The sequence below is a fragment of the Schistocerca serialis genome, chromosome 1 (genome assembly GCF_023864345.2).
Source record: "Schistocerca serialis cubense isolate TAMUIC-IGC-003099 chromosome 1, iqSchSeri2.2, whole genome shotgun sequence".
Taxonomy (NCBI): domain Eukaryota; kingdom Metazoa; phylum Arthropoda; class Insecta; order Orthoptera; family Acrididae; genus Schistocerca; species Schistocerca serialis.
The window spans coordinates 1101114404-1101134664 of NC_064638.1; the positions used below are offsets into that span (position 1 = coordinate 1101114404).

At 43.8% G+C, this 20261-nt stretch overlaps 1 protein-coding gene and 1 pseudogene across 4 annotated transcripts in view; one reads left to right on the forward strand and one right to left on the reverse strand.

Moving 5' to 3' along the window:
• LOC126416409 (solute carrier organic anion transporter family member 74D-like) overlaps positions 1 to 20261 on the forward strand; it is a 130561-nt gene that overhangs the window by 59581 nt on the left and 50719 nt on the right. For all 4 annotated transcript variants that reach the window (XM_050084125.1, XM_050084134.1, XM_050084141.1 and 1 more), the window contains 3 exons: positions 2589 to 2753; positions 7185 to 7380; positions 16628 to 16775. In XM_050084125.1, the coding sequence (XP_049940082.1) occupies positions 2589 to 2753; positions 7185 to 7380; positions 16628 to 16775 (509 nt within the window). The remainder of the gene's footprint in view (positions 1 to 2588; positions 2754 to 7184; positions 7381 to 16627; positions 16776 to 20261) is intronic.
• Positions 10582 to 10699, reverse strand: LOC126429361 (5S ribosomal RNA; annotated as a pseudogene).

A 20261-nucleotide genomic window follows, 5' to 3' on the forward strand; every position in this document is an offset into this window, starting at 1 on the left:
TACAGAGTCTGAACACAATGGAATCCTCGCACCAGAAAGCCGTAGCACACCGCTGTAGTAGCCAAAACAAAAAGGCGCAGCCCATCTCGGTTGTATCAGTGGGCTGTGCCATTTCATTTTCGTTACTCTTCCGGTGACTTACGCTGCTTTGGCGCTAGGATACCATTAAGTACAAAGACTGCGGAGATATAACCTTGTAGACGTTTCCAATTCACTCAAGATGTACTGTTGCAACCGTGCGTATGAAGTACATGAAATGATGACATTTACGGATCAATAGCACAAGCGGTACTGAGGTACAAAATATCGGTCCATGCTGAAGCACCATATTACGTGATGTAGCCTCCACAAGCAGCAGTGCAGGTGCTGACTCTGCCATCCAGTCGATCGCAGAGATGTCGACTACTGTCTTGGGTACCTTATGCCACGCCTGCTCACTCTGTTCATGTAGTTCTCTGAGAGTAGTTAGTTGACGAGTTGCACAAGCCCCTTCTCGTCCCATAATATGCCACACGTGATCGATTAGAGGCGAGCCAAGATATCTGGATGGCCAGGGAAGCTTGCAGCGCGTCTTGCAGAGCACGTTGTGTTTCACGGACAGTGTGTGAGTGAGCATTATCCTGATAGAATAACACATTACCTCCCTGTTGCAAGAACGCCGGGCTGGATTAGCCGAGCGGTCCAAGGCGCTGCAGTCATGGACTGTGCGGCTGGTCCCGGCGGAAGTTCGAGTCCTCCCTCGGGCATGGGTGTGTGTGTTTGTCCTTAGGATAATTTAGGTTAAGTAGTGTGTAAGTTTAGGGACTGATGACCTTAGCAGTTAAGTCCCATAAGATTTCACACACATGTGAACATTCTTTTGTTGCAAGAACGGAAAAATACCGGGTATAACAACATTCTGCACGTACCGAGAGCTGGACAGAACAGCAAAGGTGAAAGAGAGTAGTAGCTTAGCGCACCCAGACCATAAGGCATCTACGTGTATCTTGGACGAACGCACTCTACGAGACAGCGCTCTTCATGTCTGCGTCGTAAGCACGAGCTACCGTCACTTGCGTGCAGGTAGAATCTACTTTCATCGTTGAAGACCATGGCGCTCAGTGCCGTCTTCCAAGTCGTCCTCTGAAGGCACCAATCGAGTGGTACACAATGGCACTGTGGCGTGAATGGAAGACTGGCTAGAGACGTGCGGTCCTGTAGTCCCAATGCTAATGTGGCCGAGCGGTTCTAGGCGCTACAGTCTGCAACCGCGCGACCGCTACGGTCGCAGGTTCGAATCCTGCCTGGGGCATGGATTTGTGTGATGTCCTTAGGTTGGTTAGGTTTAAGTAGTTCTATGTTCTAGAGGACTGATGACCTCAGAAGTTAAGTCCCATAGTGCTCAGAGCCATTTGAACCATTTGAACCCAATGCTAATAACTGGTCCACAACAGTTCGTATTAACATGTCTGTGCAGTGATATCTGTTTGATTTGCCACTTCTGCCCTTAGATTATGACGATCCGGTTTGGCGTCTGGGCTACGTGGCCGCCCAGAATCTCGTCAGGGGTGCGAGAATGTTCACGTGACCACCGATACCGGCATCGTTGCACAACTGGCGCAGCACGTCCAGCTTGTGTGGCATTTTTCCGCAAGCACCATCCCGCCACTCGGAAGGCTACAGTTTGACCCCTGTCAAACTCGCTTGGTTGGCTGTAGAAAGCATGAGAGCATCTCCGTGGCATAGTTGCCTGCTTGCTTCACAAGTTTTCCCCACACTGAGCCTTCCGGCTGTTAGCATTGCCTATTGAAGGATAGACCCAGACAGCGCCCTGGTAGCAATGCCACTATTCTATACGTTGCTGGATATGATAGTATATCTACCATTCCCCGAGTTGCATATGCCGTCATCAGATCAACATCGACTTCCAGGTGTATTATTTTTTCCCGACACTGTACCTGGAAACAGTCAAAAAATTAATAAAGTCTCTTTATTTTTTCGAAGCGACAGAATTATTTGACTACCCCTCGTATTCGCTATGGGTCCCGCAGAATTGAGCAAAATGCTGGGATGGATATCGAGTGTTTTTTGGGCTTTTTCCTTCGAAAACTGACCGAATTTTTCCAATATTCTATCAGTGAATCGAAAGTTGCTACTGCTTTATCTACGACTGTGAGTTTGTAATTATATCAATTCAGGCCTCCATTATCTTATCCTCCACTCATCTGAAAATAATTTTAGGACTGTCCTGCTCAGTATGGAGTTTACAATGTCTATAGCTTTTGCTGTGTTTGTATTTTCAAGAGATATCGAATACCGTTAAGAAAAGTACATGTTTCGCTGTCCACATTCGCGTACTTTATTGTACTAAAACATTGTTTTGGTATTTTGAAGAGTTTATGCGGTATTAGAGGTATTTCATGTGACACCTTGTCTACAGACTTCGTCAGCAGTAGCTAATTGGTTCCTCTGTAAGCATTCTCATTCTCTCTCTGGCTCTGCCTCTGTCTCTGTCTCTGTCTCTCTCTCTCTCTCTTTCTCTTTCTCTCTCTCTCTCTCTCTCTTTCTCTGTGATAATACTAACTATATAATCGTGTTAATTTTTGTAGACTTCTGGAAGAGTACACGGCGCCTGCTAGGTAACCGCCTTATGATGTGCAACACCTTCAGCAGTGTACTGTTCATGTTCGGCATGTCAGGCAGCTGGGCGTACATGCCCAAGTACATGGAGACGCATTTCCAGCAATCTGCATCCACCTCGAGCCTCGTATTAGGTACGTATAGTGTCTCTATTGGCTGACGACGACGGCCTGAGCTCCATCCCAAATGGATGGGCACATAAAGATCACATGCTTAATAAGAACGATTTTCTTTTCTCTCCTACAGAACCTTAAATTTTTGTGCTCTGGGAAATGTAATACTTGTGATTACTGCAGTGTACAGGTCACCACTGGGTAAATGGGATATTTCCACGAAAAATTTTGGTGGCTTAATCTGCTGTCAGTCATTCAAAAAGGAGGGGTTATTAATTTAGTGATTTAGTGTTAATTTCTTGAAGGAATCTGACAGAGAAAGTCTGATGACTATTGAGGCTTACGCCATGGAAAATTCGTTGAGTGAACAGTCCATGTGGCAGCATATCCGATAGACTTTCAAGCAGCATATTTAACGGAAAAATCTACGGATATACATTAACTGCCATGTTTACCCGTAAATGTATCCGTCCTAACGCCAAAAATACGATTCCTTTAATTTCTCACACAATGTTCATGCACCAGACTATGAACTCAGCGGTTTTGTTTATATATTTAGATATACTGACCACATTTAAACCATAGGCAGTGTTTATATTTTTTTAAATTTGTAAAATGTTGTAACTCATATTAAAGTGGCGTTTCAGCATAAAATTTCAACATCATCTCGAACAAAAAAGCAACATGTGCAGGTTGCTGAGAAGTCGCTATATGAACAACGAAACACGTCATTACAGGTGATGAAACGTGAGCTGAGGCCGAATAGGCCATCGGTAGGATTAGGGCTCACTCACACTGACAAAAGCTCTATAAGTGCGGTCAAATGTGAAAGTTATACTCTCTGGGTTATTTTATTTTAACAGCAACGTGTCCTAAAGATCAAAAAGGAGTGCTACTTACAAGGTTCAGCGTCGTTTGGAAGGTGGAGTTGTTAATAACTTCCGGATTTGCGGCGAAACATCTCACTGATTCTACGCCACGATAATGCACCTGCTCACACTTCGTTGCCTGTTCATGAATATTCAGCCAAAAACCATACTTTGATGGTGCCCCTGATGCCATATACTCCAGACATGGCCCCATGTAACCTTTTTCTGTTCAGAAGGAAATACCTCAAGGGTGGCCGTTTTACAAGTATAGATGAGATCCCCAAGATAGGGTCCCACAAGTGCTTAGAGACTTGGAAAAAAACACTGGCCAAAGTGCATAATATCTAAAGGAGACAGCGTTTTGAGGTGATATATTTTATATAGAAATTTAAATAACATTCTTTTAAAAAAATATCCCGTTATTTTATGAACACGTTGGCTAAAAATAAATTTACGATTGCATGGTTTCGCTACGATATCTACTGACAAATGTGTCTCGAGCTCCCAGTAATGTCACGTGGTTTAAAATCCACGAGCTTTCAGCCGAGTAATCTTGGGAAATTATCAAGGGGTGACTGCCTTTCGGTTGCTGCTGCTGTCCTTATATAACTGGTGTGACGTCTGTGAAGTCACTGGTGCTTGCTTCAGCACCCGATGAGGTAATGTTTTCGTTGCACGCCTGCCGCAGCCTTCCGATGTAAAGGTTGTCACGGTTTCTTATCTAGATCACATATTTTATTGTGCTATCCCAGAGATTATTAATTCGTGTTATAACAGACGTCTCGTCGAGTGTAATACGACGTCCGTTTTCTACATCATGCTCTGCTATCGCCATTTTCTCAGGATACACAAGGCGAAAGCATCTAATGTTCTACACGGTGCTATATAGTAGTACACACAGTTTGTCCGCATAAAACTGTCCGCAACCACACTGTATTGTATATACTCTTGGCGTTCTGAGGCCTACATCGTCGCCAGCCGGGTGGCAGAGCGGTTCAAGGCGCTACAGTCTGGAACCGCGCGACCACTACGGTCGCAGGTTCGAATCCTGCATCGGGCATGGATGTGTGTGATGTCGTTAGGTTAGTTAGGTTTAAGTAGTTCTAAGTTCTATGGGACTGATGACCTAAGAAGTTAAGTCCCATACTGCTCAGAGCCATTTTGAGCCTACATCGTCTTTCACAGGCCTCACCAGCTGGAGCTCTGAAGACCGAATCGATTTTATGCTTCTTCAGGAGCCGGCTAAACTTTTCTGTCATTTAGCCATAGAACTGCAATTTCAAAAGCTTCTTCGAGTCCTGCTTACATGTTTTCGGAAAGATGGCTTGCTAAATCTGGTGGTTGTTGTAGTCGATTTCCTAGAATTCTTTCCGTAAGTGGCTCAGTTCCCTCGTTAAGTTTTCATCGTCTCAGAGGACTTCCGCTCGATGCAGCAAGGTACTCAGTACAAAAAGTTTTCTCGACGGATGTGATTGCACGGACTAACAGTTTCCGGGCTAGAGTAATAAAAAAAGCGATCGAGATAAAACTTGCGACATAACCCTCAATAAAGACGGCGGGCTGCAGCTAAGTACGGATTGGGACCCGGCCATCGGAAGGTTGAAGCGGTATCTGCGGTTGCACAGAGTAAACATTCCCTTACATGGCGCTGTAGGGTGTACCAGTGACGTCACAGAAGGCAGCACGGCCACATAAGGACGGTAGCAGCAACCAAAAGACAGTCACCACTAGACAATGGCCGAGGAGTACCTGGTCGATAGCTCGTGGATTCTACACTACTGGCCATTAAAATTGCTACGCCAAGAAGAAATGCAGATGATAAACGGGTATTCATTGGACAAATATATTATACTAGAACTGATATGTGATTACATTTTCACGCAGTTTGGGTGCATAGATCCTGAGAAATCAGTACCCAGAACAACCACCTATGGCCGTAATAACGGCCTAGATACGCCTAGGCATTGAGTCAGACAGAGCTTGTATGGCGTGTAGAGGTACAGCTGCCCATGCAGCTTCAACACGATACTACACGTCATCAAGAGTAGTGACTTCCGTATTGTGACGAGCCAGTCGCTCGGCCACCATTGACAAAATGGTTCAAATGGCTCTGAGCACTATGGGACTTAACATCGAAGGTCATCATTCCCTAGAACTTATAACTACTTAAACCTAACTAACCTAAGGACATCACACACATCCATGCCCGAGGCAGGATTCGAACGTGCGACCGTAGCGGTCGCGCGGTTCCAGACTGAAGCGCCTGGAACCGCTCGGCCACACCGGCCGGCGCCACCATTGACCAGACATTTTTAATTGGTGAGAGACCTGGAGAATGTGCTGACGAGGGCAGCAGGCGAACATTTTCTGTATCCAGAAAAGCCTGTACAGGACCTGCAACATGCGTTCGCGCATTATCCTGCTGAAATGTAGGGTTTAGCAGGGATCCAATGAAGGGTAGAGCCACGGGTCGAAACACATCTGAAATGTAACTTCAACTGTTCAAAGTGCCGTCAATGCGAACAAAAGGTGACCGAGACGTGTAACCAATGGCACCCCGTCCCATCACGCCTGGAGATACTCCAGTATGGCGATGACGAATACACGCTTCCAATGTGCGTTCACTGCGATGTCACCAAACACGGATGCGACCATCATGATGCTGTAAACAGAACCTGTATTCATCCAAAAAAATGACGTTTTACCATTCGTGCACCCAGGTTCGTAGTTGAGTACACCATCGCAGGCGCTCCTGTTTGTGATGCAGCGTCAAGGGTAACCGCAGCCATGGTCTCCGGGCTGATAGTCCATGCTACTGCAATCGTCGTCGAATTGTTGGTGCAGATGGTTGTTGTCTTGCAAACGTCCCCATCTGTTGACTCAGGGATTGAGACATCGCTGCACGACCCGTAACAGCGATGCGGATAAGATGCCTGTCATCTCGACTGCTAGTGATACGAGGCCGTTGGGATCCAGCACGGCGTTCCGTATTATCCTCCTGAACCCACCGATTCCATATTCTGCTAACAGTGATTGGATCTCGACCAATGCGGCAAGCAATGTCCCGATACGATAAACCGCAATCGCGATAGGCTACAATCCGACCTTTATAAAAGTCGGGAACGTGATGGTACGCATTTCTCCCCCTTACACGAGGCATCACAACAACGTCTCACCAGGCAACGCCGGTCAACTGCTGTTTGTGTATGAGAAATCGGTTGGAAACTTTCCTCATGTCAGCACTTTGTCGCCACCGGCGCCAACCTTGTGTGAATGCTCTGAAAAGCTAATCATTTGCATATCACAGCATCTTCTTCTTGTGGGTTAAATTTCGCGTCTGTAGCACGTCATCTTGGTGGTGTAGCAATTTTAATGGCCTGTAGTGTAAATCACGTGACGCGATTGGAAGCTCTAGAGAATTTTGTCAGAGAAAATGAAAACTTAAAAACATGAATGAATACTATACATAGCTACAGGGCAGAGGTAACACCAGGGAACGTAATGCACTACACTTGCAGTGGCGGTGTGTGAGACGAGACAGGAGTGGCAGCTTTGCTATGAGATGCCATTGGGGTGCCTGCAGGGTCCTTCGGCCTGGTGTCGACCGCGCTGGGCCTGGCCGCATCGGGCGTCGTCATCTGGCGGTTCCAGCCCCGGCCTCGCTCTCTGGCAGCCTGGAATGTTGTTGTTGAACTCATCGACGCATTTGTGCGGGTCGGCTGGGCCTTCATAGCATGCGCAGATGACTACATGTCCGGCGCCCGGTCGTCAGATGGACGGTGCGTATCCTCCTAGTTCTCAGGACAGTACACAGAAGAAGTACTGTGACCAGTCGCAAGTGGATTGTAAAGGCAATGTATGACGTTCCTGGTGCTTCTAAAAGTCAGTTTTCAGGTGTAGAAACATGCAGTGATTTTTGATGCAGCAGACAGGCGAAATACCCTCAGCCTTCAAGAAGAATATAATAATTCCAATCCCAAAGAAAGCAGGTATTGACAGATGTGAAAATTACCGAACTATCAGTTTAATAAGTCACAGCTGCAAAATACTAACTTGAATTCTTTTCAGACGAATGGAAAAACTGGTAGAAGCCGACCTCGGGGAAGATCATTTTGGATTCCGTAGAAATATTGGAACACGTGAGGAAATACTGGCCTTACGACTTATCTTAGAAGAAAGATTAAGGAAAGGCTAACCTACGTTTCTAGCATTTGTAGACTTAGGGAAAGCTTTTGACAATGTTGACTGGAATACTCTCTTTCAAATTCTAAAGGCGGCAGGGGTAAAATACAGGGAGCGAAAGGCTATTTACAATTTGTACAGACACCAGATGGCAGTTATAAGAGTCGAGGGGCATGAAAGGGAAGCAGTGGTTGGGAAGGGAGTGAGACAGGGTTGTAGCCTCTCCCCGATGTTATTCAATCTGTATATTGAGCAAGCAAGAAAGGAAACAAAAGAAAAATTCGGAGTAGGTATTAAAATCCATGGAGAAGAAATAAAAACTTTGAGGTTCGCCGATGACATTGTAATTCTATCAGAGACAGCAAAGGACTTGGAAGAGCAGTTGAACGGAATGGACAGTGTCTTGAAAGGAGGATATAAGATGAACATCAACAAACGAAAAACGAGGATAATGGAATGTAGTCAAATTAAGTCGGGTGATGCTGAGGGAATTAGATTAGGAAATGAGACATTTAAGAAGTAAAGGAGTTTTGCTATTTGAGGAGCAAAATAACTGATGGTGGTCGAAGTAGAGGAGATATAAAATGTAGTCTCGCAATGGCAAGGAAAGCGTTTCTGAAGAAGAGAAATTTGTTAACATCGAGTACAGATTTAAGTGTCAGGAAGTCATTTCTGAAAGTATTTATATGGAGTGTAGCCATGTATGGAAGTGAAACATGGACGATAAATAGTTTGGACAAGAAGAGAATAGAAGCTTTCGAAATGTGGTGCTATAGAAGAATGCTGAACATTAGATGGGTAGATCACATAACTAATGATGAAGTATAGAATAGAATTGGGGAGAAAAGGAGTTTGTGGCACAACTTGACAAAAAGAAGGGACCGGTTAGTAGGACATGTACTGAGGCATCAAGGGATCACAAATTTAGCATTGGAGGGCAGCGTGGAGGGTAAAAATCGTAGAGGGAGACCAAAAGATGAATACACTAAGCAGGTTCAGAAGGAAGTAGGTTGCAGAAAGTACCGGGAGATGAAGAAGCTTGCACACAATAGGGTAGCATAGAGAGCTGCATCGAACCAGTCTCAGGACTGAAGACCACAACAACAACAATAATCCATCAAGTAAATATGTTTCTGCAGAAAGATAAACCAGTGTGAAATGCAACAGCATGGTGAACGCGTGTCCTGTATCCGTAAACAAGTAATAGTTAATAAACAAGCGATTCCTTCACATATTTACGATCTACATTCTATGAATCTGAAGGAATTTGGCATAAAATAACAATGACATACACATCTCAGCAAAACAATATACCTAAATGCCTCAACAGAATATTAATGGATATAGTAAGGTCACTGTGGTTAGGAAGTAATTTACTGAAGAGTTCTTGGGCTGAGTTGATGTACACTGCAGCATACATAAGAAATTGTGTTACAAGTAGCCACAACAACGAAAAAATGCCTCATGAATTGTGAACAGGTAGGAAGCCTAGTTGAATCATTTACAGGTTATAGGATGCAAAGGTTTTGTTCACATTCCCAAACAAAGACATTGTTCTAAATTATCCACAAGGGCAGAAAATGGCATTCTTATAGGATATTCTCTATATGGCAATGGAGGAAAGGTTTGGATGCCAGAAATGAAACATGTTATGAAATCAACGGACTAATTTTTGAATGGCAAATGCTCAACTCAAAATAAGAAACAGAAAGAATCTATTGAACTGTACAATGATGGATCATTATCGTTTCCAATTATTGAAGATGAGATACGAAGTGTAAGGGAAGATTCAAACACTGACAAGGAATTTTATGGTTTCTCAAATCAGAAGGAAATTTTGGAAGAAACCGAAGATAATCAGGAACTAGTGGAACATGCTGAAACTTCACAAAGTAGATGGAAGTCAAGAAAGGATGTAAAAAAAGAAAAAAATAGTTTTAAGCAAATGTCATCCAATGACACTTTTTTCCAAAGAGAGGGTGTATGCTGAAAAAGCACAAATAAATTTCATGCGAGGAAGGAACAGTGATGAACCGTTATTGTATCAAAGCAGTTATTCTGATGAGACAGCGGAATGGTTGGTTGCAATGAATGAAGAAATTGACTACATTTCTACATTCTACATTTATACTCCGCAAGTCACCCAACGGTGTGTGGCGGAGGGTAAAAGATTCGTAAACGTCGGAAAGTAAGAGCTAAATTTCACTTCAACTAGTAATAGGGCTTATGTCGGGCTGAATTACGCAAGAATTGTCATCTTGGGAAAATGAAATGTAATGAATGTCATTGTACTCCATAATGCCCCAGTAAAACATGTTAATCCTTAATTTTTCGTGTATAAAATACACTCTAAGAAAAAAATTGAAACGACGCACCATTAACTATTTGAAAGAGCGAAAATCAGTAGATGTTACGTACATCAACAGACAAACGAATGATTACAGTTTCGTAAAAATAGAGAAACAGATTCACAAGCTGAAAAAGTCAATAACGCGTTGGTCCACCTCTGGCCCTTATGCGAACAGTTATTCGGCTTGGCACTGATTGATAAAGTCGTTGGGTGTCCTCCTGGGAGATAAAAAAACTAAACTCCGTCCGAACAGGCCTTGGAAGGCCAAACGGTACCGACCGGCCGCCGTTTCATCCTCACCCCACAAGCGTCACTGGATGCGGATATGGAGGGATGTGTGATCAGCACACCGCTCTCCCGGCCGTATGTCAGTTTACGAGACCGGAGCCGCTACTACTCAATCAAGTATCTCCTCAACCGGCCTCAGAAGGGCTGAGTGCACTCCGCTTGCCAACAGCGCTCGGCAGACTGGATGGTGACCCATCCAAGTGCTAGCCCAGCCCGACAGCGCTTAACTTCGGTGATCTGACGGGAACCGGTGTTACCACTCCGGCAAGGCCGTTGGCCCTCCTGAGGGATATTGTGCCTATTTCTGTCCAATTGGCGCGTAGGATCGTCAAAATCCCTAGCTACTTGGAGGACTCCCCCTCCCCCACAGTGCTCCAAACGTTCTCTACTGGGGAGAGACCCGACGACCTTGCTGGCCAAGGTAGTAGAAGCTCTCGCCGTGTGCCGGGAAAGATTGTTGCTGAAATGTGAGCCTAGATGGCTTGCCTTGAAGAGCAATGAAACGGGGATGAGAATATCGTCGACGTACCACTGTGCTATAAGAGTGCCGCAGATGACAACCAAAAGGTTCATTCTATGAAAAGAAATGACACCCCAAACCATCACTCCTGATTGTCGGCTGTATGGCAGGAGTTTCAGACACGTCTTCGGCCTGGAATCTGATTGACTCGAGTTGAACGGTTTTCAGCGATGAGACTCGCTTCGAAATGAGTCCCAATAACCAGCGAAAGCGTGTCTGGAGACCCAGCAGACAGAAGTAGGACACCAAAGTGCCTGTCCGTCGCCATAAGGCCTGTCAACTGGTCTGGGGTGCCATGTCATTTCATAGAAAGACCCTTTTGGTTGTCATGTGCAACACTCTAAACGTTGAGCATGAAATTATTCTTGAAATGAACTATCAGACACAGTTGTGTAAGTATATTCTGCACATGAAGGGCAATGAACGGTATGTGAATTTTCCGAAAAATTCTAAGAAATTAAACAAAGTTTTCTCTGTCACTATTAACTAACTGAACTAACACAACGCGTTTGGGAAGTGTGCTGAAATTCTCAGATAACTTTTCCACCCCTCATATTTGAGTGTTCTGCAAATTTAGGGTCCCAAAACTGCTAAAAACATGAAACAAAGCTTATGTTAGGTCGAAAATTAAGAAGCATTAATGTGAAAAAAATTGCCCTACCAGTTACACTAGTTAATAGGAACCGAAAGAGGAAATCTTAATATATTCTATTTTAATGGATCATACTTATTTGATCATTACATCCACTGTGGCACAGTTACAAAAACAAGGGCGTAACGTCGAAGCCAGCAATAACTGTTACAAAATGGATAAATCAATTTCCTGTCACACAGAAGACATTTCGACACAGTTTGATGTAAAAGAGAACACAAATTGATTAGAGCCAGCTTATAACGCTTTTATTACAAAGTTATTAGCTCTGTCTCCACTGTGGAGAATAATATACAGGTGTGCGCTACATTGCTTACACACGTAAACCGCTTCTGTACCTAAACTCCATTACCAGTTGCATCGTAAATTGATTAAAATTGTAAGTAGGCCGTTTAGGTTTTTTTATTGGTAACGCCACCTCTGTATGAAAATCACTGGCTGTGCTGTGTGCAGTCTGTGGCTGCTTTGCATTGTTGTAATACTCGCCATTGTAGTGTTGGGCAGCGGCAGCTGGATGTGAACAGCGCGTAGCGTTGCGCAGTTGGAGGTGAGCCGCCAGCAGTGGTGGATGTGGGGAGAGAGATGGCGGAATTTTGAAATTTGTCGTGAACTGCTATATTTATATATGATGATATCAAGGTAAACACATTGTTTGTTCTTTATTAATATCTTTCATTTGCTAACTATCCCTATCAGTAGTTAGTGCCTTCAGTAGTTTGAATCTTTTATTTAGCTGGCAGTAGTGGCGCTCGCTGTATTGCAGTAGCTTGAGTAGCGAAGATTTTTGTGAGGTAAGTGATTTGTGAAAGGTATAGTTTAATGTTAGTCAGGGCCATTCTTTTGTAGGGAACTTTGAAAGTCAGATTGCGTTGCGCTAACAAAATATTGTGTGTCAGTTTAAGCACAGTCATGTATAATTGTTGAAAGGGGACGTTTCAAAATGTCCTTGGGAATAGCTTGGATCACTTCTCGTGAAATAGTCGTCTGGTTTCTGGTCCTATTTATCGCAAATGAAAATTAATTCATGAAACTGATTATACTGTACACGCCTGCTTATTATCAGATGTCTTCATGTTGCCCAGTAGCTTTTCGTTTATTGCTGTAATGACGTAGCACTTAAAATGAGACAGCATTGATTGAATGACTAATAACGGAGGATTCATTCAGGTGCTTCAAGCCTGGGATAAATCTGTCGTACATGTTGATAGCGGATTTTTCTTGCTGCAACGCACACCTTCTACAGAAAGAAGTTTATTAGTATCAAGCGTGGCCTTAATTTTGTAAAGAAATTACTGACAAGGTACACTTGAAACACATCATGGTATGAAAATGAAGCTATGTCTGTAGAAAAGCGTTTGAGATGTGATGTTACAGAGACTGATGAAAATTAAGTGAGCTTAAGTGATTTAATTATGTTGACACTGGGTTGGGGCAACATGGCAAACCAGTCAAAAGACTGAAGGAAAAAGAATCATGCTGTCTAAGCCGCCGTGTGTCCTTCAAACCTTGTAAATGATATAACGCGTCATTTTCATCATTCAGTCAGGTCTGTAACTGAATGAAAATAATGAAGCACATGCACAGATTGTGGTAAATTCATCTGAAAGTTGTTCCAACATGAGTCTTAAGTTGTGCGCTAGCAGTTTTCTTCGCAATTATATCACATGCAGCGTCCGCTTTAATTTAGTTGCCTTAGAACTCTGATTCTTGCTTACAGCAGTGTCAGTACGAAATTTTCCTTTAACACTAATTACTCACGGGATACAAAGCAAATCAAATAAATTTCCTCGAAATATGTCCCATACGAACAGCTTCTATAACTATGATATTAACGGAGAAAAGAGGAAGGTGTTTAGGGCAGCAGACAGCGATGTGAGCGCTCTGACACTGCGCAACACAATTGAAGGATCTGTTTTTCGAAACCCCATTTCGAATTTTCTCTCAAAAGAGTCTACAAGCTTCCTCTGTAGTGGTCCAAAAGCGTGACGCCCTGCAAAATCGCCCTCGGGCTCGACAACGCTTCAAACAAGAAGCTGTCCCCAAATGCCAAAAAAAGACCAGAGCTCGGAAGTTCATGTGACTTGTAAGGTGGGTTAATAATGCCACATTGGCATCAAATTTCACTGCACTTCTGCCCTGTGCCACCATGGATATGCCATACAATGGGAAGGTCGTCACATCCCCTCTTACCCAACTTTCACCTCTTATTTTGCCGCTTCGCGATGGAGGTCAGAACAGTGAAGCCTATATGCTGAAATCACGCTGTTTTCTTAAGGGTGGCCGAGGAAAACATTTCAGACACATTGCCACCTCCCAGTTGACACGAAAAGGGCTCACAGGGTAGCATAAAGTGAGTCCACGAAACCAACCCTTTCCTTGGGTCATTGAGTCCACACACTTCGCGGTTGAAAACGACAGTTCGTATTGCGTAATGCAGTCGGCATTCTTGATAGTATGACACTTCCGGACGTTTCAACTCTTCTCTGAGAATACGTGGGCTGGATCTCCGCTGAACATGATAGCAGAAATTTTTAATCTGGTTTACAGTGTGGAAGATCTAGGATCGTTCAAAACTATTCGACGCAGTTTGAACGCAGACATTTACGCGTACGTGACTAAAACTGCAAAAGAACCCCCCTCTAAGTCCTTTCAGTGCGGCAACATCATCGACAGCATCCTACCAGATTTAAAGGAAATATTAAAAATGTGCCATTTATACAGGAAAACGTATGAAGTAGCTCTAGGCGCCTGCAGGTAGGCAAGCACTTGACACTCTCTCCTCCTCCCCCCCCCCCCCCCCCCAGCCCCTACCAAGCCCGTTGCCTGCCTGCAGTTGCCTAGGAATAATTCACCAGTTTTCTCAGTAAAGGCACATGTTTAGAAATCTCAAGAAATGTGGGTCGGAACCAACGAGTGTGTTGCCTAACTGGGGCGTCTTAGAAGTACCCTACGCCGTTTTACTCATGTCATAGGAGGGCGGATAACAGGGAGGCTGAAAAAGGGTAAACACCCTTTGCTGCTTAGGATCACGTTCAAATTGATTTTGAAGGGGCTGTAGTGATTCCATATTGTAGATGAGAGCAAAAATTGTGGTTGCACTGCATTCCAAATGGGTGCATCACGTTCAGTGGTCCCCTGACCAAAGAAAATTTTAATAATTTGAGTACATATTACATCAGAAAATCTTAACAATTTTAATTACATGTTAGATCACACTGAGATGTAGACACAGGCTTTCAAGTGCATGGAACAGATGAGTAACGAACAGGATGAGATAACAAGTTCTGAGTCAACTGTTTACTTCTCAGTGATTGCTAAACACGCCAATGGAAATTATTCTTGACGGTTCGCCAAGGCGACGGGTGTAGAGTTCCGTAACATGTTATGGAATAATTTCGAGTGGAAGTTAGAATGACAGTCAAACATTAAGACGATCACATGTCGAGGAAAGTTTCCAAAGGAATGTTCCCGACTGACATCGCAGAGGGTCGTGTGTACCCGGAATTAGTGTAGATTGGAATAATAGCCCAGAGAGGGGCAGATTAAAAGAAATTACTGGTAGAAAGGAGTAAAGTTTTAACGTTGAACGGCATTACCTTTTTAGTAACGGATTAACGATAAGCGAAGTTAACTTTGTGACTAACGTTGCGGTACACAGATATGTTACAGAACCGCATCACCCCTAGTGTATGGAATAAATACCTGCTGGAATGTACGACGTTAATGCATGATGGCAGCAGACCGTATTATTCGTTTCGGACCTCTTGATAAGTATGGAGGTGTGATTACACATGTCAATCACATCGCGATTACGGGCAGCATGGGGTTCACGCCTGAGCCTCAGGACGTGCGCTAGCAGCGCATGTCGGGTGTTTCAAGAGTCAACTTCGCGTCTTAATATCTCGGGATGTAATGGGAATATTGCGATGCAATCAACGCCATTGTGTATGTGCTTTGTCATGCTATGGATTGCTGAAGAAAACATATAGGAGGTCCATTTAAAAAAACATAAGTTTGTGTTAAAAAACACTTATGCTTTCGTTTTAGAATGTTTCCAAATATGTACATTCATGGGCCCAGCCCTACATTGATATCGGTGAAAGTCGTTTTCCAATAGCTGTTATTGTTCCAGAGATATCTTGGAGATAGCTGGGACACCCTGTATACACCGTCATATAATTAATAAAGTAGTGGATATGCGATACGGACTTCCAGCGACTTGTTGTTTGCATGTCACGTTGAGTTGTTGCACCACGCCGGTCAGAGGGAGATCCGACGTGATACTAGTACGTATCCCATGACTTTTGTCGAGTCAGTGTATTTCGGTACAGTACTAAAGAAACTTAATGGTTATAGGGTACAATGAAGAAAGACGTAGGTACAATTTTGGTAAGCATTTTTGGAAACAGTGATCAATAGAGTATTGTATTTTAACTAAAGTTCAGTCTTGATCACAACACTTATGTCTCAATAACGTAGGTGACCGGTTTCGGTTATATTTATTTAACCATCTTCAGACTCATGGTTTCCTTGGAGGATAGTAGGCGGAGCTCTTCTCAGCTGCTACGTTGAGCCATGCGGGATTAGCCGAGCAGTCTGGGCGCTGCAGTCATGGACTGTGCGGCTGGTCCCGGAGGAGGTTCGAGTCCTCCCTCGGGCATGGGTGTGTGTGTTTGTCATTAGGATAATTTAGGTTAAGTAGTGTGTAAGCTTAGGGACTGATGACCTTAGCAGTTAAGTCCCGTAAGATTTCACACACATTTGAACATTTTTTTGCTACGTTGACTTCGTAGCAGCTGAGGAGAGCTCCGCCTTCCATCCTCCAAGGAAGCCATGGGTCTGAAGGTGGTTATATAAATATAACCGAAACCCGTCACCTATGTTATTGAAACATAAATGTTGTGATCAAGCCTGAACTTTAGTTAAAATATAAAGATGGAGGTGAATTCTCGTTCATTAAATGAAAGGAAATAGAAGCGTCAATGTGCACTTGTAATATGGGGTAAAGGTTACTTTCGTATTTATGTTGTGCAGGTGGAACATGACGTCAGACTGCAACAACGCGTGCTCCTGTGGACCACACGTGACGTTCTCTCCCGTGTGTGACGAGGGCAGCGGCGACACTTACTTCTCCCCGTGTCATGCCGGCTGCAGCGACGGCTACGTCATCAATGGTACAACGGTGAGTATTGCAGAGACTTCTTCAGAAATACGCTTCAGGTGTTCCAGTGATCCAAAAGGAGGGGGGGGGGGGGGGGGGCAAAAGGAAAGATTATGCAGTCAACTGCAGCTCGATAATCTTACTATCAGTGTTTTTGAAGGCCTTTGAGAAGGACTGCATAAGCGTAATAGACCATCTCATTACACTTAATTTAATGGCGATTGCCTGCAACAAAACGCAGTGGTTAAACTTTCTGGAAATGAACTGTTGTAGAAGCGATATCGTACTGTTACTAGGTAACCCAATTCAGTGAGGTCGATTTAAAAATTTCTTGAGACTAAAAGTAGATGAGAAGCGCTCTTGGAAATATCGTGTTCTGGAACTCGTGCAGATGCAAAATGCTGATTTTTACTACAAGCGTTGTCACCAAAGTCTGACACTGAAACGCGAAAACTCATTCATTTTGACTGCGTTCATTGTAGTGTATCTAATGTTATCAAAATCTAGGGCAAATCAGGGCATTTAAAAAGAGTATTCTTAGCACGAGAACAGACAAACAGAACGACTTGCCGCGTCACCTCACGAACTTCTTGCAAGTAATTGCTACAGCGTCTGCGAGTTCTGTGTCATCACTGGAGTATACGTAGTTCATGAGATTTACAGTACGTAATATGGACTCCTTCAAAAGGAATTGCCATTTTCCCTCAGTCGTCACTAGACGAAAAAAAGATTTGCATCTGGACAATACATTTTGAACCACTGTTCAGAAAGATAGAGCAAGATTCATTTTGAAACCGCTTCCAGCAGTATCGAAAAATAATTTGAGTGATGAGCCCAAGATTTCCAAATTTAATGGCGCAGCGTTTTTACTATGTACTGAGGTTCCTCAAAGCAATTTAGCCCCTTGGAGCACTAATTAATGTGCTGTAAATCGTTTTTATGTGTTATTTTCATTTTCATATCTTTTGTGTATGATTTTTAAATTTTATCAATTTTCTTTATGTAGACCAAATGTAATGACTGGATAAATAGCCCAGTACAGTAGAACCTCACTACCCCATTTCCTACAGGACCGAGAGCAAGGTCGAAACGCAAGAATGTTCGGATTGTCAGAGGAACACTTTTATTGACCCATAGCTTCACAATACGACACAGTACAATTTTAATTTACAGATAGAAATACCGTCTGAAATATAGTTTCGTGTTAAAACAGTACCAGAATGAAAAGAAAACGTAGCCATACCAAAAACTCTTACACGAAAGTGTAACGTACAGTATCTTCTGCACTGTAAAACCCATCTCTGCCATATGGTAAAATACTCTTTCCGTGAGTGAAAGTTTGACATCTATACATACCTTACTACAGTACTGCATTGACACGCAACTGATTTGCACTTACCTGATTACAACATGAGAAATTACACGGTAAAAAGTTGTGTTCTTAGTCAGGACGACAAAAGTCTGTAATTTTCTTATGCTCAACAACTGACGACCTTCATTTGCCGCTATGTTCTGCCAACCCCTAAGCGACAAAATGTCTGTTGAGATAGACGTGGATCTTTGCTCGATGTGAATGGCTCTATCAACGCCTTTTTGGCATCTGTATGAAGTACTAGAGCCGTAGATTCATTGTCTTCAATGTCGTCGACATCTTTCTCGTTGTTACCGGTTGTTCGAGTTACAGTGTCTATGATTTGGTCAACAGTTGCGTTGTGCGTCCAACGTCAGCTGTCCTGTACCACTCACTCACAGAACTGTGCTCAATGTCCGATTCAAAATAGGACGCCACACGTTTTCGTTTAGTTGATGCCATAATTTAGTTTTACACACTTTAGTATGTTAGAGGAACACCTTGACTAGTTTGTAAAATAAATTCATGTAATTCATGTATAATAACGCTTACCGATCAAGTTAGAAACAAGATATTTAGTGTGAAATCTGACTGAACTGTTGCACCCAGCAACTGTCAATGGGCTACTGACCAATATCGTGGACGATGCGTCATCCTCAAATCCAGACCTAACTGTACAGAGGCCCGAGCACTTAAACACAAACGCTGGGATTGGGATGGTCTGACTAAACGGGGAGACGGAACATCCGAAGTCGGATTAGCGAAGTTGTACTGTAGCTTTGTCTTAACTGCTGCCGTGGAAATTGTTAAATTAAATTAAGTTATTGTTAAATGTTTACTGCACTACTGGCCATTAATATTGCTACACCAAGAAGAAATGTAGATGATAAACGGGTATTCATTGGACAAATATATTATACTAGAACTGACATGTGATTACATTTTGACGCAATTTGGGTGCATAGAACCTGAGAAATCAGTACCCAGCACAACCACCTCTGGCCATAATAACGGCCTTGATACGCCTGGGCATTGAGTCAAACAGAGATTGGACGACGTGTACAGGTACAGCTGCACGTGCACCTTTAACACGATACCACTGTTCATCAAGAGTAGTGACTGGCGTATTGTGACGAGCCAGTTGCTCGGCAACCATTGACCAGGCGTTTTCAGTTGGTGAGAGATCTGGAGAATGTGCTGGCCAGGTCAGCAGTCGAACATTTTCTGTATCCAGAAAGGCCCGTACAGGGCCTGCAACATCGGTCGTGCATTATCCTGCTGAAATGTAAGGTTTCACAGGGATCGAATGAAGGGTAGAGCCACGAGTCGTAACACATCTGAAATGTAACGTCCACTGTTCAAAGTGCCGTCAATGCGAACAAGAGGTGACCGAGACGTGTAACCAATGGCACCCCGTACCATCACGCCGGGTGATACGCCAGTATGGCGATGACGAATACACGCTTCCAATGTGCGTTCACCGAGATGTCGCCAAACACGAATGCGACCATCATGATGCTGTAAACAGAACCTTGATTCATCCGTAAAAATGACGTTTTGCCATCCGTGCACCCAGGTTCGTCGTTCAGTACACCATCGCAGGTGCTCCTGTCTGTGATGCAGCGTCAAGGGTAACCGCAGCCATGGTCTCCGAGCTGATAGTCCATGCTGCTGCAAACGTCGTCGAACTGTTCGTGCAGATGGTTGTTGTCTTGCAAACGTCCCCATCTGTTGAGTCAGGGATCGGGACGTGGCTGCACGATCCGTTACAGCCATGTGGATCAGATGCCTATGATCTCGACTGCTAGTGATACGAGGCCGTTGGGATCCAGCACGGCGTTCCGCATTACCCTCCTGTTCCCACCGATTCCATATTCTGCCAACAGTCATTGGATCTCGACCAACGCGAGCAGCAATGTTGCGATACGATAAACCGCAATCGCGATAGGCTACAATCCGACCTTTACACGAGGCATTACAACAACGTTTCACCAGGCAAATGCGGTTGACTGCTGTTTGTGTGTGAGAAATCGCTTGGAAACTTTCCTCATGTCAGCACGTTGTAGGTGTCGCCACCGGCGCCAACCTTGTGTAAATGCTCTGAAAAGCTAATCATTTGCATATCACAGCATCTTCTTCCTATCGGTTAAATTTCG